The sequence below is a fragment of the Parasteatoda tepidariorum genome, chromosome 2 (assembly GCF_982258835.1).
Source record: "Parasteatoda tepidariorum strain Cologne lab strain chromosome 2, Ptep-v5.0, whole genome shotgun sequence".
Classification (NCBI taxonomy): domain Eukaryota; kingdom Metazoa; phylum Arthropoda; class Arachnida; order Araneae; family Theridiidae; genus Parasteatoda; species Parasteatoda tepidariorum.
The window spans coordinates 111,331,980-111,356,487 of NC_141756.1; the positions used below are offsets into that span (position 1 = coordinate 111,331,980).

Consider the following 24,508-nt stretch of genomic DNA (forward strand, 5'->3'; position numbering starts at 1 on the left):
GGAAGAAAACTCAGCAAATGAGAAAACCTTTCATAAGTTGAGAAGAGATATATTCAAACAAAATAAATTCTTAGACAATCAAAAGTAATTTTAAGTCACATAACAATCATTTTAGTAAAGTAACTGAAAATAAAAAACCTGTCAGATTCAGTGAGAACTCGTATGTCATTGCCATCCCAGTACTCATAGCAAGCATCTAAAACCAAATCAGCAGTGCCTTGAGAAAATAACTGATTGCTACCTGAAAGCAAAAATGTAAGAAATTAACATCATAATTATCGATTTTTTCTGAATAAAAAGAGTGAGATTTTTTTAAAAAAAGTGTGGTTAAAACAAAACCAAGCATACTTTGCAACTCTATTAATACTAATGTTTTGCAAAATTAAATTGATATTACTTTAACAAACTTTGATAAAAAAGAATCTAATTATGCCAAATTTTACATCATATCTACACAAGTCTCTTGGTGGAACTTGTTATTCCCAGAACTAAATGAAATTCTAGTAACACCTTCATAGTAAACGATTTTATGTCAAAAAGTAAAAGCTTATATGTCTGTTGGGCTAATCAGCACCAAAGCAAGACGTTTGGTTCAACTTAGTTGAACAAAAGAAGAAAATCTATAGACTGTTAAAGACAAATTGATATCAAAATTTTTTTTTCTTTACCAACAAAACTCTTTTTAAAGGATTTTTTGCAATTAAGTGATGAGTAACTATATTTATTAATAATGAAAACTAATATTTAACTAGTTAAACTAATAACTGAAACTCATGATCATCTGCTATAGGTTAATACATATTAGTATTCAAAAAATTTTATATTAGGTTTAAAACTCAAATAAATTAAAATCTCCAACTATCGAAATTAAATAATTTCAAGGAATAAAGCTATACTAAACAAAGTTTGATTTAATAGTTTTCTACTCATAGTGCTACTAAACTATATTTACTTTAAGAGCTGCTATTGGCTAAGATCATACACATCATATACTTAAAAAAGAACAAATGAGTTTCTTTTAATAATGCAGAGTAAAATAACTATGAACGTGTGGGGATAGTTATTATCGCCAATGTCAACCTTCATCTAGGAAAAGGTACTCCAACATAGAATCGAGTTAACATGTCTTATATACTAGTGAATTGGAATTGTATTTTTGTAGTGGTAGACACACTACAAACGTATAAATCACAATAAAATGTGATTTGAACATTACTTTGATTTCCATCACGATAAAATGTGAACAGTGATGATAAATGCTTGTGTTTTTAATCAAATTCGAAACTTATAAAACATGCAACTACAATCAGTGAAACAGTAGTCATGACAGATAAGTGTGATTTCTAATTTATATTCGGGAGAACTTCACTTAATAACAAGGTTTGCTTGAAAGTATGGGATAAGAAAGTGTGAGTAACAGTAATGACTGAAGATGAAAGGATTCGCTTTAACAAAAGAAAAAAAAATTATTAACATTTTTACAAAACAAAACACAACTAAAACATATCACACAAAGAGGAATAATGACAAAAAAAAATTGATAAAAGAAAATGATTACCTCTATGGAGATCTTTCACAATCACACAAGACATATTAGGGAATGGCATTTTTAGACGAGGGAAATTGAGTGATTTAGCCAACTTGCCTTTCTGAACAACTTCTGGGTGCTACAAAGAAGAAATATTTAAATTGAAGCTTAAATATAAATATTTTAAATGCATAACAGAATGTACACATTATGGAAATAATAGATTTTCCAAACTTGCGAGCAAGTCTCCTGTTTTATACTTTTCTGAACATGATTATTTCATATCACTTTATTTTATCAAAGTTTATAATAGCTCGCAATAAGTTGATAAGCTTAAATGGAAATTTGTACCTGGAAAAATACAATCTCAAAATACCCAACTTTGATTTTCATTAATCCACAGGATTAAAGTTTGTTTTACTAGTTTTTAAACATTTACAAAAATGTATGAGAGACTTTTTGGCTGCGTAATTATTTTTCAACTTTCTAAAAACTATAAAAAATCAGAGAATTTAAAAAAAAAATGAATGATAAAAAATGAAGAAATCATGGATCAAAAGAAGAATCTTCTGTAAATTATAAAATTTTGAATTAAAACAAAAACATTTTTTTGAATAATCACAGTAATTAAAACAATCACAATTAAGCAGGGGTGATTGTGAGCCCAAGTCAAAATTCCGGAAAATTTCTTGAGTAAAAAAAAAAAAAAAGTTTAAATCGCAAAAAATTTAAACAAGGCTTTTTCATTTTTCTCAATATTTCTTAGTTTACTTAAAATATATTTAAAATTTTACACATACCTATGATGACCTGGAGAAGTAATTGAAATTTACAAACATGTCTTTCTTTTTTGAGTTTATGATTATAATAACTATTTACTGATAGAAAATGAATATTAATCTAGAATATAAGCTTGTAAAGTGTCTTTCTGGCGCTCCCTTACAAACAAATAAAATAAACTGTGTTTTTAAGTTCCACCTTTGAAAATTTGATTTCCAGAAACTTTTGTGATCAAGGATTTTTTGAAACGTCTGAACCTTCGATCTCCGGATCATGGTTAGCGAAAAATCTGGAAGTCCGGATTTTTTCCGGAGCACAATCAGCCCTGATTAAGTAAAAAAGCATGCAATTTAGAAATTATGCCTTTCTCTATCAAACCACACGCTGTTATTGTCAAAACACAACTTATTATCAGATAAATGATATACTTTATTCCCGATTCTGAATTACAGACAATACATGCTCATGTAAGAGACGATGCACTCCAAAAACACAAATAGGCAGAAACACAACAATAATTATTCACACAGGTGAACTTGATAATTATAATTTTAAAAAAATCCAGTAAAAATACAACACATTGCTAGCTTTGAATACTAATATTATTGTAAATAACTCACCACATGTCTAAATATTCCTAGCTGTTGCTCTAATTCATAAAAATCTACAACTGAATCTGAAAATCCTATTTGCTTTGCTAACACACAGAGGCACCTGAAATAATTATAATAAAATAAAATAAAAATTTCATTTTAAATAAATTAATTTGCAAACTAATTAAAATTAATATACAATAAATTAATGTCTAATAAATTTAACTCAGTATACAATAAATAAATAATACAAATAATTACAATAAATTAATTTACAATAAATTAATTTTAATAAATCAATTTACAATAGATTAATTTTAATAAACTAATTCATAATAAATTAATTTTAATGTGTTATTTGTCAAATAATTTTGAAGTTTCTTATATTTAACTAACTATAGCTTCATCTCTTCACTTTTATAATGTATAACCTACTTATAACTCAATATATTTTAATTACAACCTGATTATAACTTTGTGGAAATTATTTTGTTCCATACATAATTCTTTCAATCAATTTTTAGTAGAACAGTTCTCATAATCAGTTTATAACCTAAAATTTTTATTCAAGATTAATTTGACAGCAATTGTTATGATTAATAGGAATATTTTTAAGACTTAAATATTAGAGAAAATTTCAAAATTTGTAAAACATTTTCATTTTAAAAAAAGACAATATAATACCCATAGGGTAAAATGCAGATTTATTTAACGCTGAAATGCTTGCTAACAATTGGTCTATCAAAATATACTTTCAGCAACTCATTCTATAATTAATTATCATTTTACACAAATAAATAAATAATTTTTCATGACAGTTATTCAATATTTTCATTTTCTAATACCTTTTGTTGACTACAGGTACAGCTGCATCATTATACAAAGATTCACACGCTATGTGATCTGAAAACTTTGTGTAATGTTCTTGCATATTTGGATTACATGTATTCAATAAAATTCCCAACCCCTAGAGAAAAAGAAAGAGAAAGCTATTAGTTTAAAAAAGAAATGATTGATTTTTCTTCGATGAAATAATACTCAGAATAGTGTAAAACATTGCTTCAATAAAAAATATTTAATTCAAATATGTTGCAACAAAAACTTTTAATATGTTGGCAAGTAAGAAAATAGTATTTCTGATAAAAACAACTATGGAAATATAATTTGAATAGTAAGAAACTAAAGAGAAATATCCAACTATAAAACAGTCGTTTTGAGCTTTATATGAGCAAAGCTAAATAATGTTTAAAAAAAATAATAATACAGTCGAGCCTTGCCACAGTGAGCCCCCTTTGGATTCAGCAGTAAGTCCACTATAAACAATGGTTTATATACAAATTCATTTAAATAATATGTCTCCGGATTCTGTTTTTGGAACTAGTAATTTCAATGGCATATAATTTCATTTAATTTATTAATTAACTTCATAAGAACAGGGATGAGAGTAGTCAGATAGTAAAAAAGAGGAAATCCAAGAATATATATATAAACAAAAATTTGACAAAAAAGTGCGATTTTTAAACTTGTAAACCATGTGATTATAAATCCCGATATGAGTCTTTTAAATCACGTGAATATGAAACTCAACATCGAATTTAAAAAATGCGAAAATACAAATCATGATGCGTAATTTTTAGAACACGATGCATAATTTTTAAATCGCGCAATATTACAACCGCAAAAACGAACCCACGACATTGGATTTTAAGCTCGCGTAGCTACATAGAGTTTTAAAAGCTCGTAAATACAAATCACGATATTGGTTTTTTAAATCTCGTAAATAAGAATCGCAATGTACAATATTTAAATCGCCTGAATAAGAATCGCAACGTTCAACTTTTAAATCAGGTAAATACGAAAATCGATGTTCGATAATAAAATCACGATTTTAATAAATACAAAACACGATATTGGACTTTTAAATCTCGTAAATATGAGTCATAATGTACGATATTTAAAAGGCGTAAATAATAATTGCAATGCGCAACTTTTAAATCAGGTAAATACGAAAATCGATGATTGATATTAAAATCGCGTGAATAAAAATCGAGATATTTGCAGAGTCTGAATTTGGGATTTCTAAAAGGCTTGTTCGTATTGTTTTTTGTTTAGACATAATAAATAAAAATTTACAAGATTAATTGAATGAGCATGTAAATATTTTCACCGCAAATCCACCTCTATTTTTTTTCTCTTTTTTTGTTTGCTTTCACTCCAAAATACAAGAAGCAGCGACGTCTGAATTACGAAAACACAAACTATCCCGCCGACGGATAAAAAATACGGAAAATCTTATTTTCTGTGCTTGAAATCGGAGAAATTAGAAAATATAAGTAAAAATGCGGAAGTGTTAGCAGCTAGGACGTAGTTTGAATTTTCTGTTTTTCTTTGAAAATCGTAAATTAGTATAATTATTTTACTTTAACAACTGAATTTTCAAAAAAAAAAAAAGCGGGATACTTATATAAAAAAATTTAAAAAAAACGAAACTTTTAGAGAATCGGAGTTTTTAATAAAAAGGCTGAAATTCGAGAGACAAAAGCGAAAAAAATCTCATCCCTGTATTAAGGTCAACCAGTTTTATCCCAAGGAAATGATTTTTAGAGAAACTTCAGAGGGAGGAATGAGCAGTTCAATAATTTCGCTCTGCGGAAAATTAAATTCCTCATAAAATATTTTAACTTGAGCAAAAAAAAAAAAAAAAAAAAAAAAATCCAGCGGAAATTAGGTGAAAAAATGGAAAAATCTGAAAAAAGGCGGAAATCCGCGGAAGAATCTAATCCCTGTAAGAAGTCCCCAAAAACATTGAAATTCCATAATAACAAATAACAACCTATAGTGAAATTTCAATCGGAGAGTTAAGTAACATGTAAAATATTCTCCATTTAACATAGTATTTGTCTCGCTAAAACAAATTTTTCGGTCACTTATCTTCTCTGATTTTTGACGTATTTTACAAAAGAGAATTCCAAATTATGGATTCTAAATCCTTTATGATAAGTATTACATTATTTTGAATTAAAAGTCACAATTATATATTTCGGAACTTATTGCACCGACTAAAAATTTCGTAATATTTATTTTAAAGGATTGCTAAAAGTAAATTGATACCACTATTAGAATTTAAAAAGAAGTAAACAATGAAAAAATGAATAAATATGACAACCGAAGCTGACGTCGTCAGGGCGTACCAGCCCCTGAAGTCATAAATGCAAAACCTTTTTGATCGAGAGAGCACCACAAATGTCTAAATTGCTCTCTGTGTACACCAAAGGTTTTGCCAAAAGTACAGGTAGAGAGAAATAAAATACAAATTACAAAAAACATATACAAAAGTATAATACTTAAACTAATACAAAAGAAATCAATGTTCAAAAACTTACTTAAAAATAATAAAAGATTAATAAAATAATTAATCTGGAAAGAAAGAGTTTTCCTTTTAATTTCTGTAATATTGAATTTAAAATTAAAAATATTATTAAAAATTATTAGTTCTGTTTTCTTTTAATAGGGCATGATCGAGTCTTAGCTGAGTTGCCCCAGTCAAGCATTTCTAGTAATAATGGCAATTGTTTTCTTGATCCTTTTTTCTTCCTCCTGCGCATTAAATTAGGGGGCGTTGTTTTTTTCTTTTTTTTTTGTAAATTTCAACTTAGTTGAGGACTTGTAGTCTGTTCTGTTCTTCGGTTTCGGATTTATTATTATTTATTACTATATCGGTTTCAATTTTCTTACAAAATTTCTTTTGCGTAGTGCGTTTTTCCACTGGAAATGTAGTTTCTAATTGCTTTTTTAATATTTTCGATTTCTCTTCTTCTATTTATACCACTATAAAGGAACTATCAATTTCTCAGTACTTCACTATAAGCATATTAAACAACATCAGTTAAATAGCATCTTAAAAACAGTACACTACAACTACATGTTTAATACTTATGGGTGCAAGCTTAAACATAAAAAATCTACATCAGTGTCTGAACACGGAAATAGTTCTTTATTACAGAACCAAAACAATTATATATTGTAAGTTACTCTATGAACTTTGTAACGTTATTTAGCTTTAATCAAGAACTACAGCTAAATGCAGCATTAAAGAAAAAATAAATAAAATTTTACATGGAGTTGATACATACTAATGGTTTTAAGTTTCCGAGAAAGAGTTTCCAGTTGGGATCATCAAACTGAATACCAAATGGGCTGTGCAGATTGTGGGTCAAATCTAATACCTCAACCTGGCTGCCTGGATGATAAACTAGTAAAAAAAAATTAAATGGCTTATACTTCCATACATAGGTTTAAATTTAAAAATTAACTAAAAGACTTCACATTGACCATGTCACAGGAATAAGTGATTACTGAATAAAAGAGCTTCTGGCAAATACATTGATCAGTCAGATTTTTAAAGCATTCCAATAAAAAAATTTTAAGAGCAGTTTTGATGATAACTTTATGATTTTTGCATAAACGACAAGTTTTTTTGGTATATTTTGCGGCGAATCAAAGATAAATCAAAATTCCTATTGTGTATCTATCTGAAACTAATACAAAGGGACAGATTGGCTAAAAATGTTGGTTAAGAAAAAAATATGGCTTGATGTGATACATAGTCCCAAGTACATCACTTCATATAAGCATCCCAAGAGACTTCATCCAAGCTGTTTCTTGTCGTATATTCTGCTAAAAACAAAAATCACTTTATGTCAAAAACTACTAGTCATTTAGTTCCTCCTTTAAACTTTTGGAAATATTTTACTGATAAAAACAAGACAACAACAATAATATTTAGTTGCACACATTAAATTTGTGCAATGGCTAATATAAATGTGGCTGCAAAATTTCCTATGAAACAAATTTCAAAATTAATTTCAGTTTTTGAATAATTATAACATCCTGAGAAATGTTGAAATGAAAAACATATACATTCAATATATATATTTAATATTTATTTTGTTTCCTGTCATAGGTATTAGATAGAAAGCATTTTTTTAGAATCAAAATTTGAGAAAAAGATTTTTTAAAGGAAGAAAAATAATTCGAGAATTTGGAGATATCAAAGTAATTTATTTTTAGCCAATCACTATTTATTAGAAAATTCAACAGACAGGAAGGAAGGAGAAGAAAATGAGTGAATTTTATATCTATTATCTGCACACTGAATACATTTTTATGTTTTGAGAATGCCTATAAACATGCAAATAAAAGGATAAATTTACTTGAGAAACTCAGTTTGCTAGCATTATTCTGTTGTATATATTTTAAGCTAATTCGAAAATCTGGTATTTAGAGAACTACCTACCTCTTTCTTTAGTCTCATCGCAACGTAACATTGGCAGTTTGCAAAGAACTAGATTTTTAAATTAGCCCATGACATATACATCTTTTCAGTCATCCTACACATGCTTTAAATCACACAAAATATGATTTAAATTGCTTTTTTAACTTTACATTCATCACTAACAAAAAAGAATACCTGTGGTTTTTAGAGAAAAAAAGCAATTAATAGTTAAGTGCTATTAATCAGCTAAGTTGGTGACTAGGAAAATTAAAAAAAACTCATTTTGACATCAAAATAATTGTTATAATAAGTTTTACATACATACTTATTATCCAATTACATGATATTAGTAATTACATACTTAGTTTATCTATCTTAACTACAAACAGCAAGATACATTCACAAAAATTGAATCATTTTTCAAAGTCATTCAAAGTCATTTTTAAAATTACAGTCAATTTTTACAGGTGCATCCTTTTTTTTTCTCTTACTTTTGCTTGTGGCAAGGATATAATATTCTTAGTTTTGCTTTCTTTTAATAAGTTTCAAAAGTTATATTTTTGAAAGAGAGAGAGAAAAATAAGGCAGATGTGATAATTTTTTGAGGTGATAAATTCTAATATAATGATGGTATAAAGTTAGGTAGGCAAATTTTTGCTTTTATTTTTATAAACTAAAATAACTAAAATTTTCGTTTGACTCACTATGATCTTTAACATCCAATCTTTTATTCATTTTGGTGAATCTTTTAATCTCCAATACTTGTTCATTGAGAGGCTGTAATTCTTCTGATGATTCTTGATCAGCATTTTCACACATTTGGGTGCTGTCTTCTGAGTTCGACTTGCTTTTCGGAGACTTCAGGAAGAAAACTTTTTCAGCTGTAGGATTAGGCCAAGACAGAATTCCCTTTTTATCCACACAGCAGAGAGCCTAATGTAGGAAGATATATTTTTTATGAAATACTATAAAAGTCTGCTTTAATGACCATTTGTAATAGCATATCAATTTGCTGTTATAGTGAGCTTGTCGCTATTAGCAAGTACACATATTTAATATCTAAATAGCAATAAATATTTATTTAAATAGAAAATGAAATAGTTATATCATAGCTGCCAACATGGAAAGGAAAAAAATCCAGTAGATTTCACTAACTAACAGAAATTGCATAATAATTGTTGCATAATGCACTAAATATTTTACACAATTTTAGGGATTTTTATAGTTATTAAAATAGAAAAACTGCAATAATTTCTAATTATGATTAACATTAAATGAACTTGAAATCTTATGTATTATATTGACTCATAATTTCGAATATTAATAGACATTTAATTTATTTAAACATAGTTAAAAAATTTTTAAAATTTATTTTAAAACAGAGTTTTGATTAAAAACAAATTAAACATTTTAGAACAAAAAAAGTTTTGAACTGATTTCTATAAATGAGATACACTTCATTATGTATTAGTAATACTTATTTAAATATCTAAGCAAGCAAAAATCTGTACAAAAATTCCATTTCAATAAAGATTTTTTTAAAAGGAAACTTACTCAATTTTAGAGATTTGTCAAAAAAGTACAAAAACCAGAAGAATTTAAATTCAACCAGTAGACCAGGAGAAACTGACAAAATCGAGTAGTCTACTGGAAAATCCAGTAGAGCTCGCAGCTATGTTATATTTATCTTTTTCTAAATTTTATTTTATTTTGAACAACTATTTTGATTCAAAATACCTATCTAGAGCAGAATGCTTTTGTTACAGATTATAGATTGAATAACGTAGCCTTGTACTTAGAAGGCAGAAATGTCTGGGACAGGAACGTTTGAACAATAAGTTTTAAAATCGTAACAAGTTTGTGCAAGAAGAATATGAAATGAAGGGCAATATCTTTGAACATCATTAATAACATGTTGATTTAAATAGTAAATAGGGAAACTAAGGATTGTAAAGTTATAGTTTGTGGAGAAAGACCATTAGACAATGCCATCCTTCATCTATCAAAAGGTACCTCAAGATTAAATCAAGTTAGCATGTATTATATACTAGTGAATTGATGCTTAATGATCGTAGTGGTAGTTAGGCCACAATACACCCCCACCAGAATTTTATCAGGGATGAAATTCCATGAACGGATACCACTAGTTGCTGTATTTGTGAAAGACCGGGAGAGCTGGATTAAGGTCACCGGGTTTTGAGCTTTAGCCATGAGAGCTGTAATAAGTTCATGGTTGGGCATGAGGACTCTCCTGTGTTATTATGAGTCGAGTGTGGATACCGTTGTGTATAAATGTGACTGAGAAGCAAACGGTGCGAGGAGGACGATGACGCAGTCAGAAATAGAAAGTCAGCTGTTCATTCTGGGCCATCCATTGAAGTAGTCGTGATCAGATCACCAATGTGGGGAAAGACCATTAGAAAATGCCAACTTATTCATCTATCAAAAGGTACCTCAAGATACAATAAACTTGATAGATACAAAAATAAAAATAGATAGAAAACCAAAAATAGGTACAAAATGAAAAAAAATCTTACTGTTATGCTACCAAGTACTTGAAGAAGATTGGCAGATCTCCAAAGATATCCTCCAGTTCCGAAAAGAAGGCAGCAAATGAGGCTTTTTAAGTCAGTCCACTTAACACAGCTTTCTATGACAGATGGTACCTCCGTCTCTTCCATCTCATCAAATGGATCGAGCGGCTTCTAAAGAATTCAATTCAGTTTCAAATTTAGCATAGTAAAAAGAATATCCTAAAAAATATATTTTATCTCACAATAAAAACTGAAAGAAACTATACAGCGACTTACTACTAATAGTACTTATAGTATTAATCAGTACACAGGATCTATTGATTAATACAATTAAATATATAATATCAAAAATATATAATACAATCGATTATAATATTTAATAATGTTAATAAAAATTTACAGTATGTAAGGCTGTAAGGCCCTCCTTGAGGTACATCCATGTACACCCTTATCTCAGCGGTTCCCAATTTTTTTTGGGCCGCAGAACCGTAAATAAACGATCTTCTTTTGGTGGAACCCTTACTTTGTAAATGAAGTATAAAAAGACAATTATGAACTTATTAACCAATATATATTGAAAATATTTAATAAGAGGATTGAATTTTTTCTCTCGTTATACTGTTATGTTTAGGTTATGTATTTTAAATTATGCTTCATGCCCCGACAGTTGAATTCACAGTCTAGAAGCTGAATGTACTCTAGTAATGAATTTGTTTATAGTGTATATGTACAAGGGTAACTATGGTTTTTGTTGAAATGAAAACTTAAAAGAACTTCTATAATGCTTAAAAATGGTTATTAAGGAAACATATTTTCTTATTAACGAATTTAATTACTTTTATTATGATTTGAAAAGCTCAATGGAAAACGTTAACGTAATTATTAAAAAATAAATGATTTCCATAATTAATTTCGATTCCATTTACTGTCATTAAAAAATCATATATTCTTTTAAAAAAATATTACCCTCAACTTTTCATTGGTATTTTACATTAATAATTTCATGAACACAACCGATACACTAAATGAATAATAAATAGGTTTTTAACAGGGTCTAAATGTATTCGTTAATAATTTCTTCAAGTTTCAAAGTTGTCAAAAAAATTCCTAACCATCAGAACCCATATAAGCCTTCAGCGGAACCCTAGAATTCAGCGAAACACCATTTGAAAACTGCTGTCCTAGTTAACACTAAATCCACTACGATTGCAGAATGCAGAGCCATGGCAGGCCAGGGAGAAATTTCAAGATCTCTACAGTCTGTTTGCTTAGTCATTTCAGTTTGTTTAAAGTTCTTTGTTCTTCATGTGATTGTGCATGTGTTACATGTGCTGACTACATACTTATTTAAGTACACCTTTCCCACATGACGGTGTGCATAAGACAAACACATTGTATAATTTATAAAAAATACCTTTATTACTCTCTTTGTTCCACAGCTAAAATTTCTTTGCATATCAGTCGAATGAAACGTACAATACGAAAACTAAAAAACGGAACATTTTAATATCTTTAAATCTAACGACAGAATTTTCACACTGACTTGCAATCTTTGTGGTTTGACCTCAAGTATGCTAATTAATATGGGTTGATGATAATTTAGGTTAGAGAATCAGACAGGAAAAACACACTCTTTCTGAATAAGCATACATTTCGTAGTTGGTTTCAGAGCTTTGACCATCAAAATATTGAATATTGGGGTCTGTGGGGACAGTAGTTATCGACCATGTCAACCTTCATCCATGAAAAGGTACCCCAACATAGAATCGAGTTAACATGTCTTATATACTAGTGAACTGGAATAGTATATTTGTAGTGATAGATACACTACAGTACTCCGCCACCACACCAGAATTATATCTGTGACAGAATTCGATGAACTGATATCACTAGTTGATTCATTGCTGTTTTGCGAGAAACCGGGAGAGCTGTATTAAAATCACCGTGCATTTTGATAACCATGAGAGCTGTATTAAGTTCACGGTCGTGGTTGCTCCTGTGTTGCCATTAGCAGTCGAGTGTATGCAGGCTGACGTTGTGTTTGATTGAGACTGAGTAGCAACAGCGGGAGGAGGTGGATAATGTCGTGGTCACAAGTAGCAAGTCAACTGTTCAATGTGGACAATCCTTCGAAGTAGGCTTGTTCAAATAGAAGTGCGAATTTCTGCCAAGGTAGGCGTGTTTACATCACGTCCGGGTCACCAATGTGGGGACAGTAGTTATCAACCACGTTAACCTTCATCTATGAAAAAGGTACCCCAACATAGAATCGAGTTAACATATCTTATATACTAGTGAACTGGAATAGTATATTTGTAGTGGTAGATACACTACAGGGTTCAAAACAGTTGAGTCAGGTGAGCGGCCGAACGTTTGGCTACATTAATGTTAATTTCTTCGCAAGTTTCTAGATGTCTTTGGAGCGAATCAAAAAAGCTTACATACGATTATTAATTGTAAATTAATTTATCTAAAGATAATTTCATGAAAAATACAGGTACATATATAAGTTCCTTGTAAATTTTTTTCTTATTTATTTTAATAATGATCAAAAAGTTTTTGAATACAAATTTTCGCATCACTTTAAAATATGTAATTTTTAATGACAAAATTCAAAATTTCAAATATAGTTCTTCAGAAATGAATATTTACGAAAATCGATTTTTAAAAATATGAAAGTTGAAATCTTATTACTCTGATACTATTCGATCGATTCAAATGAAATTTTGGAGTTCATCTAAAATTTTACAGTTTAAAATGATGTTAAGCTTTGTGTACTTTACTACTCACATTTTTTTGATTATTATTAAATAATAAGAAATGATAAATACTTTTATTTATTAAAAAAAAAAATTCCGTGAAATTATCTTTGGATAAACGAGTCTTATTTAGTGAGCTAAATTTCTAGATTCATATAAATAATTCTAGAGATACTGAAATATAACTACGTAAAGTTAACATAAGAGGGCTCAAATTTTCAAGCAGAAGCATATTTTTTTAGAATGCTTTTCTAACCCATACTTGGATAATCGAAAATTCGAATTGGAAATCCCATATTGGGATAAACTAAATCCGTCACAAAAAAAAAGAAGCTATGTTTAAATAGAAAAAGTACGTTTTTATATATTATTCCCTATCTTAAAAAATCATCTGCGCAAATTAGTTAACATATTACATCAGGTTAGACAATAAAGAGTGAATGTTACTACATGATAATTCAATAACATAACTGCCAACATGGATACGAAAAAATCCAGTACATTAGGGGTGCACAACCTGCGGCCCGCCGACAATTGAAGTGCGGCCCGTAGAGCTTCTAAACACAATAAAAATTTAACAAAAATTTTAAAAAAATGTCAAAATTTTTTAATCGCACTTTTGAGTCATCACGTTTTGACACGATCAATTTTAACAGATTCTATAGTAAATGTATGTTTAACGCGCTTTCTTTAAGCCGATTTTATGGAAAATATAAATGCTTTTTTAAACAGTTATTTCAGCTTTTCCACATGATTTCGAAAATCCAGAATTTTTATTACGATATTATTACGACACGCGAGTTTCAGATCGACATTTAAATAATCACTTTTTGGTGCAATTTATTTGTGATGTTTTCATTATAAATCTAAGTGATTTTTTCTATCTTTTCTTTTTTGCAATTCTTTCTTCTTTTTTTTTCCAACTATTTTTTTCGGCAGTTACTGCTATGCATTCCCACGTACTGAAAAAAATTTCGATAATTTTATTACGACATGCGAATTTTCAATTGCGTATTTGACACGCTTTATTCGTGCCGAGTTCAGCATATATTCATTAGTTCAGCAGTCATTGTTCAGCTTTCATCATCATCAGTTAAGCATTCATCATCAGCAGTTCAGCATTCATCATCATCAGTTCAGCATTCATCAGTTCATACATTCATCAGTTCAGCATATTTTTTTTTTCAATTTTTGCTATACTTTTCCACGTGATTTTGACGATCCCGTTATTTAACTACAATGTTATTACGAAACGCGAATTTTTCAAACACGCATTTAAATAATCACATTTTGATACGGTATTCCGGTACAGTTTTATTGTAAATCTTAGTTACTTTTCCTTCGCTTTTTCGGCAATGAATACGATTGGGTCGAATGTGGTGATGAATTGTGATTTGGGTCGAAAATCGAATATTCGAAAGAAAAAAAATCGACCAAATACCATTTTTCGGGATCATTTTTTAGCAGCATAGCTACACTCAAACCAAAATTTCAATGCTTAGAATAATATTTTCTGGAAAAACGTATTCATAAATCAATTTGCATTCAACCATTTGACATGATTGCAAAGCAGCAAATCTTTATTTCCTTCAAATAAATTGCACCAGCTGCATTTCAAAAAGCCAACACTTTCCATCTCTTATTTTAATGATAAATTTCACCACAAGTTTGAAATCTTTAACACCGTTCATATATTTTCCACACAATCTTCAGTAATCTTTACGTAATCCACGTAATCTTTCCCACACAAAGCTCCCCGATGAATTATCGGATTTTTTATCTTCTCTAAGCGATCTAGTATATTTTAATAAATGGTACATCCCCTAGGAAAATTTTCGTGGGCTAATTTTGTGGCTTTCGTTTTTACGCTGATTTTCATGGTAACGGAGAAAAATATACGATTGAAATCCAAATAGATTTTCAGGAAAATTTTATCACAATAAAATAACAATCTTTTTAATTATTAATATTTCGGTTCGCAGGTCACCAAAAAAAAAAAGGCATCGTCGGCTGCCAAAGGAATCACTGGTCATCGGATGCAGTGCGAATGGACCCTATAGGCTAACTGGATGGTGGAAGTGTCCACTTTATGAGAACATATGAAAGCTAATTTATTTTATACCTTATTTTATAACCGTCGTTGAAAAACCGACCCAATTTTGGATTTACGACCACTGATGTTTACCTCCGTATATAGCCTAGTGATTTTGAACTAATCCAGAAGCCAAGGAAACTCCTGGATCAGTACCCCCAGAGCAATGATTTGGTATGGGAACATGGGGGACTTAATGACTCATCAGATTTAAAGCGCATCAGTCACCTTCTACTACAAGGGTCTACTATATACAAAATCATTTAAGCTAATGAGGATAGTAATCTCCATTCAAATCAACAATGATCTGCCAGCGTTTTAGCGACATTTCAATCCCTTTTGTGAAGAATTGTGGCGTGCGCGAGTCCAGAAAGCGATCGACCTCATTTATGACCTCATAATTTGAATGGCAGATTGTGCCATCAAGATACAGCTACAGATGTAAAAACAGATAGTAATCCGAAGGCTCCATGTCAGGATTGTAGGGTGGATGTTGCACCCAATCCCACTCCGTGTAGAGCATCCAGTAGGTTACCGCACTAACATGTGGCCAGGCGTTATCATGATGAAAAGAACCACCTTCCTTCTAAACTCGTTTTTTCGTGAATGGCATAGCTAACTTTGATTAGCATATTTCTGTATATTGTACAGCTTATTGTTGCTGTTGTAGTTCATTTACGTCGCACTAGAGCTGCACAATGGGCTATTGGCGACGGTCTGGGAAGCATCCCTGAGGATGATCCGAAGACATGCCATCACAATTTTGATCCTCTGCAGAGGGGATGGCACCTCCGCTTTGGTAGCCCGACGACCAGCACGCGAAGTCGAGCACTCTACGGTAGAACAGTTTAACGAGAACCAATACCACACACCCTCGGTCCCTACGCAGACTGATCCAAGTGGTTACCTACCCGCATACTGACCTCAGCCAGTGATGCTTGACTTCGGTGATCTGCCGGGAACCGAGTCATAACGATCAGTCCACTGCGGGAAAATTTACTGTTGATAGCCTACCCGCTTTTTAGGTACTCCCTATAGATAATTCCACAACAATCCCATCAGATACAGAGAAGCACCTTTTAGTTAGTTAGCATTCGTCTTGCAACTGAACTTACTGATTCCCCGAGTGCTGACCACCCTTCTTTACGGCTTCTATTGTTAGTACACCCATTTTTCATCATAGGTTACAATTCTGTCCAGACTGTTCTCTTTTCTATGATCTCTGAGCAGGGCCAAACAGGTCTCTTTTTTTTCTTGCTCTTGTTTCTTGCTCACCAATCAATTCGTGAGGCACCCAGTGGTTAAACTTAAATGTTAGATTTATGCGTTTGAGAGCATTAACTATTGTTTTTTGGCAAACGTCAAGCACTAACTCAATAGTTCGTCTCGAGCAATGATTTGCTTCAACTAATCACAATAAACCTCAATAGGGCGGCCAGAACGTGGCTCATCTTCAATGTCGAAATTCTCAGCCTTTAAACTTTCGAAACCAAACTTTTACTGCATCATAAAAAAACAGTACTGAAACCTAAACTTTCACAAATTTTTTTGTGGCATTCAATTGCACTGAGCTTAGTTCGAAGTTCATAGTACATAAGCGTTCTGCTCCGTTGACGTGATAGCTCCTTTTTAAACACTTTTATTGAACAAGATGATAAAGTTTTGACAAACAAATAACACAACTGTGTAGTTCGAACTTTCAGCTTTAGAATGCAAAAACCCGTTAGGACAAAGGTTAACTACCACGGTAATGGCTGCTGTTGGCGCGGAGGTATCTCCCTTCGGCGAAAAAGTTTTTACCCTACGCGATATATTAAAAATAATAAAATTGTTGTTTTTTAAATATTAAAAAGAAGAGGAAAAAAAGCAATATTAAATTAATTTGAGCCCGAATGAAGCTTGTGTTCCCCAGAAATTTTGGACACTCGTAAAACAATTGAACGTTCCGAAATGGTTACAGCTTTCCCTTAGAATAAATATTACGAGATGCTGAAAGTACGTGATCTAGAATATATGAAGTGCATTTTTGGCGAATAAAGTGGCGATCGGGTTGCATATGAAACAAACTATTTAATGCCATTTGTCACATTTATTTAAGTGATCGGTTAATTTTGCCCTATGCAAGATTGCTTAGTTCCCGTTATTTTATGGCAAAGTGTTTGTACACAAAGCTAGGCTGATCTGGCAAATACCTTGAAATCGAAGATGCGAAATAGAAGACTATTTGAACTTAAGCAAACTAATTTTTTAAAAATTTCTGAAAGCTACGTACGTCTTCAAAGTTAAAAACAAAAATATAACATGAATTTTGTTACATGAAAACGAGAAATGTAGGGCACATCTTCATTTTTAATTAATTGATATTAAAAAAAATTAAATTTCTGTGTTTTATGAAAGAGGTGTGACAAATATAGAATAATTTTCTTCTTTTTAGGTCACTTGAAAACATAATTTTTATTTTTTTATAATATTATCTATAATAAGTGTGTATAATAAGTTAGTATAGTGTATATATTATCTATAATAAGTTAGTGTGTCTCTCAAAGAACACCAAAGCCATTTGTGCTAATGTCCTGAAATTCATGAGTGGCTACAAGTGGCAATTTTAACCCCCAATCATAAAAAAATCGTTTTAAATTTTCCATTATATCACTCACGAGAGACGATTAAAAAATGGAATTTTCTCCATGGTTTAGTATTAGTAATTGTTAAAAAATAGGTTTTTTATTCATTATGTCAGGTAAAATCACTGATCAACGAGGATGTTATGTGACGGCTACGTCATAGAATCAGTAGTCTTAAAGTTATTTGAAATTCTACATTTATTATGTTAATAGTCTTTTAAAACTCTTTTCCATGAAACTAAATAATTTAAAATCCATTAATAATTAGTAACTAATATGGGAAAAATAATTATGTACTAATAAGCAAAATTAATGCGGGAAAGATAATAAATCTCTTTCTAAAGAACCGTAAAAAATCTCCCCCCCCCCTACAAAGAAAGTTTTTACAAATTAAATTAGAATAATCCTTTTTTTTCTTCTTAAATAATGTACGGGAATTACAACAATATGTAAGTGTAAGGACCAATACAGTGAAGCATTAATGCAACAATGATTAAAAAAATTTTTCTTGCTTAATCGTTTGTTAAAATGAAATTGTTAACAATGACAACCGAAGGTATTAAAAAGCTACTTTTACAATTATTACAACCATTTTGAAAGTTAGCGTCTGACTTTTAAAGCTTTAAGAATTCATTTGATAAAATGAGCGAATTGTACAAAAATACTTTGATACACCACTGGAAGTTGGAGAGAATGAAGCACCCACGACCACGACCCCCGGAATGTAAGTATACATAATATTATTACGTATATTTCATTAAATTTCTAATCTTTCTTAAGAATGATAAGCAAGTGCTTGATTTTCACCAAACATTTTACAAATAAATAAAAAAAAAGGTTTTCAGTTTTTTTTCTTTTCTATTATATGTATCAGGTAATTTATATTTATAGTACAAACTAATGTGACTCTAAGTTATTGAAAATAATTTTATAGAATATGGTCTCACTGATGTACACTAGTTATAATTAAATAAAGGGAAAATTACAAAAATAGCGATAACTCTCCCCGAAATAAGTTCACCCCAATGAAATTTGAACATGCTGTCAAATAAGAATTGCCAAGTAAACCTGCAATATGTAAATTAGTGGCACTGTAATGAGAATAAAATTATATGTACCGCTGCGAATTTCTTTGCGTTTTCGAAATTAGAAGCTTGAGATAGCCAATTTGAAACAATGTCCTCCAGGCGTCATTTGTCTGAAGAACTGCGATGGAGATCTATTGGAAGTCTAGAGGCAGGACAATGTCAGATAGCTAAATGTGAGTCTGTGGCTCATGGACATTGGCGACAATTTCTAACTAGAGGTTCGGCATCCAGAAGGCTCAGCCAAAGACTGCCAAATGCTGTGAAAAACACAGATGATCGACATTTGTTGTTGCGTGCACGACGGAATAGAACCGCAAATCCGAGTCAACTCTGATTTTCCCAACGTCTACTGTGCGTAGACAGCTTCACGAACGATATATTTGTTTACTAGGCAACCAGACATTTGCGTACTACTCTTATCACGCCATAGAAGGGAATACTTGAAGTAGGTGCAACAACATATCCATTAGATGGCTGTTACTTACACAGACGAGTCCAGGTTTAGCTTCTAAAGCGATAGCAGGCTTTCTGTCATTTAAGAGAGAACCTGGAATCAGATATAATCCATCAAACATCCGTAAAAAAGATGCATACCAATGAGGCAGTGTCTCTGTGTGTGGGGTGGTAACACTTTAGGTGGACGCGCATAGACCTGCATATCATCTCTATGCTCACGAGAATAGAGATGACATCCTTGATGTTTATATGCGCTCTTATGCTGGTGCGCAATAGGTAAGGATTAACTAACAGGTCGGTAACCATCGTGGATGACTATCTTCAGCAACAAACAATTCAGCACGTGGAGTAGCCAGCACGATCACAGGACATGAATCCTATCGAGGATGTTTGGATTGCTTTAGGAAGACGTGCATCCGCTCTCAATCACCCGCTTCTGACCCTTGCAACTGCTTTGCAAGAACAATGGCTCGCACTTGTAACGGTTCTTATAGACCGCATAATTGAAAGCATCACTGAAGGCATCACTGTATGTGCTGTAGTTATTTTAGACATTATTATATGCACTATAATGTTCAATTATCTTATTTGTAAGTAATCCAGAATGGAGGAGTAACTTTACCAGGGCACATTTAAAACCTATTTTAAAAAATGTAATTGGAGTTTTGAATTTTTTTTACAGAGTTTTGCACCATACAAAAAGTGCACAAAAATAGCTCGCAAACTTTCTATGGGTCACAGTAAAAAAATTGAATACAGTAGAACCTTAATTTATTGTTTCTCATGGAAGTATTCTTTGCGAACAATAGATATGGGAAACCAATAAATGCTAAATTAAATAATTAATAATAAAAATTCATTACTAACCGATTGTTACGAAAATTCTCAAAAAACGTTTTTTATATTACTCAACCATATTCTAAACTACAAAATCACTATAATTAAGAATAAATCGTAATAGTTGCCACAACTGCATAAGTAATCTTAAACAAGAATTTCTGCTTTTCAGACAAAGGGAGTGCATGGATCGAGGAGATGAAAAGAGCCAAATCACTTGAGCTGAAAAGAACAAATCGAAAACGTCACCAGGACATGGATGAAACAACTCTTATAAACAGCCTCTTTGGCCGTACAAAAGTGGAAAATATCCTGGACGCCTCAACTTTTGAGGAAATTGAGAAAAAACCGAAAAAGAATTGGTTTAGTCGATTGGGCTTTTTATCCAGGAAAAAAGATGAAAAGAAAGTCACAACATCTGACAAAGATGAGCCAATCAATGGATCATCATCTAAAATTGATTCTAAAAAAAGAAAGAGTTGGTTTCATGTTCCAAAAGTCCTTCAACAGAAGAAAGGGAATAAAAAAGTGAACCTACCTGAAGTGTTCACTGCCTTTCAAAATTGGATAAATAAGAGGAGATCCAGAAAGGGTAAATATTAATTTAAAAAAATGAATATTTGTTTAATGTTTGAAATCTAAAAATAGACTAATAAAACGAGGTAATACTATTATTTAAAAGAAATATTGAATAATACTTGATAGACATAAATTTTCTCCAAAAATGCTTGAAAAAAAATTAATATAAGAATAATGTATTACATGTTTTTATACAAATCAAATTTTTTTCTTTTTCAAAGTATTGCAAATAGACTTAAAGCCAAACTTTTTTTCTTTATTGAATGAAATAATGATATTTAAATAAAAAAATTTATTCTTAACCCAGTTTCTTTATTTTGTAGATAAGACGAAATCTAAGAAGTCCAATCAGGAAAATGGAGACATTTTATTGGTTGAAAACAGAAATGTGCTGTTAGACCAAAAGCTAAAAAGCTCTACTGATGAACTTCAATCCGATGACGGTGAGATTAAAATCTATGATGACGAAGAGTACTTGAAGTACACGGAATGGGTTGAAGTGGAGTACGAACGTATCTTGGCCCTTTTTAATAAAGAGGATAACACCAAGAACAAAAACTAGAACATAGACAGCCCAAATATTGACAACCCGAATATTGACATCACGAATAACGACATCTCGAATAATGACACCTTGAATAATGACCTCTCGAATATTGACATCCCGAATAATGACAACTCAAAAATTGAGATTATTGACATCCCGAATATTGACCTCCTGAATATAGACGTCTCGAATAGTGACAGCCCAACTATTAACATCCTGATTATTGACATCCTAAATATTGACAGCCCAATTATTGACATACCGAATATTGACATCTCAAATATTTAGAGCCTGAAGAGTGACTACACAAAAGAATGTGAAAACATTTCAACCATGAGTGAAAAGAATGGGATATTCAGCTCATTAGATGATTTGGATAAACTAAGGTAAAATGAGATTTTCAGTTGCAGTTTGATTAGTTCTAAATATTATTTACTCTTATAATACAAATAAGTACAATATATATGCTATGAAACATAAATAATATGTTAATATTTGTAATGTATCAAATTCTATTTTTTTTTCTTCAAATTTTATATTAATTTCAAAAGATATTAAAATTACAGTACATTTTTCAAATCAAGCAATGAATATTATTTTTTTACTTGAAAATAAAAAAGTACACATTTTTACAATGCTAAAACAAACATTAAGACCTTGAAAAATCTCTATGTAATGGAGGGCAATTATACATGTCATCAGAAATTATCACATTAAATTGTTATACTAAACATGCGCATTTGTGTTAAAAATAGTTTAATATAGAATTGATTTCACAAAGCCTTCAAAAGTTTTATAAATCCAAAAACAATTTTTTTTTTAAATTTCATGAAGTTAAAAAAAAAAACTTTTATTTCACAATATATATAAAACTTATATTATATAAGAAAAATTTAACTTAATTTATCTATTCATAAAGTTAACTTAAAAAATAATAATGTTTTAAACAATTTAAAATTTAATTTTACTACTTATCTCTTTTTTAAAACTCAAAAGGAAAATTATTTAGGCATTCTTCTTTGATTTAATTTTATATTTTAAATGAAACACCTTTAAAAAGTATGACAAAATTGCAGTTTTGCAACATATTTTTAAAACTGTCCTAAATTACTATTACAACTTTGAGAGAATAAAATGTATCAAAATTAGAAACTAAACTAAAATTTTATGTTTGAATTATTTAGATCAATAAATAACGCATCTTTCCTCATGTCCAAATGGATCTTAATCTTTATGTGCTCACCTTAACTAATTGTAATTTTAATTTTTTACTTTTGAAGTACTAGAAAGTTATTTTAAACAAAAATTAAATAAAGATTTATGACATATACTTTAAAAAAAACTTCTAAAAATATCACATTTAGAATTGCAATAAAGGTAATTTTTAACAAAAAGCTCAGATTCTGTATGTCATTTTATATAATGAACCTAGTACTTCGAAATTCGGATAACATATTTCTGTGCAAACTTTTTTTAACAAAAATAAATATGCAAAAATTCAAAAAACAAGATAACTAGGAATTCTATTAGGTATGAATATGCTTTAGAATATATCCTTCATATAATTAGGAATGAACCCTAAAGATTTTTATTTTCAGCACATTTAAAAGCTTTTAATCATTGAATCTAAATTTTAAGATGCTATACATTAATATAAATATTTGCATAAATAAAAATTATAATTAACTTCTTTAATTTCAGTGATAAGGAGAAAAAGTTCATAGTACAACTGACAAATTCATTACAGATTTATATGATGGATAATGAATTGATTCGATGATGAATTTTCATGGATTTATGGATGATTATGAAGTATTTATGGCTTTAGAGAAGGATTTACACAAATAAATTTATACAACGACATTCCTGATTGGAACAATTACTATGAAGGCACACTGATTTATATGAAGACTTAAAAAAAAGCACGACTTTCTGAATCGGTGAAATTTGCATTTTATAGAGAGTGAATTTATACAAGAAAAATTCTATATTCCTGATAGAGACAATAACTATGAGGATATAGTGATTTGCTGAAGCAATGACATTCTGTGTGAATTTATGTGAGGACATTCCTGATAGGGACAATTACTATGAGGACACATGGATTTATACAAAGACCTAAAAAAGTGACATTAATTTTCTGAAATGATGATTTTCATAATTTTACACTGAGTGAAATTATACAAGGGTAATTCTATATTCCTGATAGGGACATTTACTATGAGGAAATATCGAATTACACAAAGGCCTGATGAAGGCAAATTGATTTACTGAATTGGTGACATTTATAATTTTATGCTGAGTGAATTCATATGAGGATATAATTCTATATTCCTTATAGAGACAATTACTATGAGGATATAGTGATTCATCCGAGGACTTGATGAAGGAATACTGATTTTCGAAATTGACAACATTTAGAATTCTCCACAGAGTGACTCTCTATGAAGATCATTCTATATTCCCAATGGAGACAATTGGAAACATTTGTTTAAAAGAGGACCTAAAAAATGCATATAGATTTATCGAATTGATTAAATTTATATCAGATGGATTTATATAAGAATAACTTTATATTACACCTTGAATGCAGTTATGTGGAGATAATTAATTTAAATGAGAATTCAAATAAAGCCATATAGAGGTTACTGTTGTATATGTTTCTTTCATATTTATTTTGTCTGAATTTCTAAAAAACACAAAGTTATATATAAACTAAGTAAATAACAATTAACTAAATAAATAGAATACAAATTTTAAAAACTTTGTTAAACTATGTAACTAGGACCAGGAAAGAAATAATTTTATTTATGCAA

At 30.2% G+C, this 24,508-nt stretch overlaps 1 protein-coding gene across 1 annotated transcript in view; it reads right to left on the reverse strand.

Moving 5' to 3' along the window:
• The window catches only part of LOC107452042 (transmembrane protein 94-like protein l(2)k05819), a 107,859-nt gene that overhangs the window by 35,672 nt on the left and 47,679 nt on the right, over nt 1-24,508 (reverse strand). The window contains exons 8-14 of the mRNA XM_043052039.3: nt 10,714-10,881; nt 8,881-9,109; nt 7,035-7,153; nt 3,747-3,868; nt 2,929-3,022; nt 1,559-1,667; nt 139-241 (exon numbers count right to left, since the gene is read on the reverse strand). Coding sequence (XP_042907973.2) covers nt 139-241; nt 1,559-1,667; nt 2,929-3,022; nt 3,747-3,868; nt 7,035-7,153; nt 8,881-9,109; nt 10,714-10,881 — 944 coding nt within the window. The remainder of the gene's footprint in view (nt 1-138; nt 242-1,558; nt 1,668-2,928; nt 3,023-3,746; nt 3,869-7,034; nt 7,154-8,880; nt 9,110-10,713; nt 10,882-24,508) is intronic.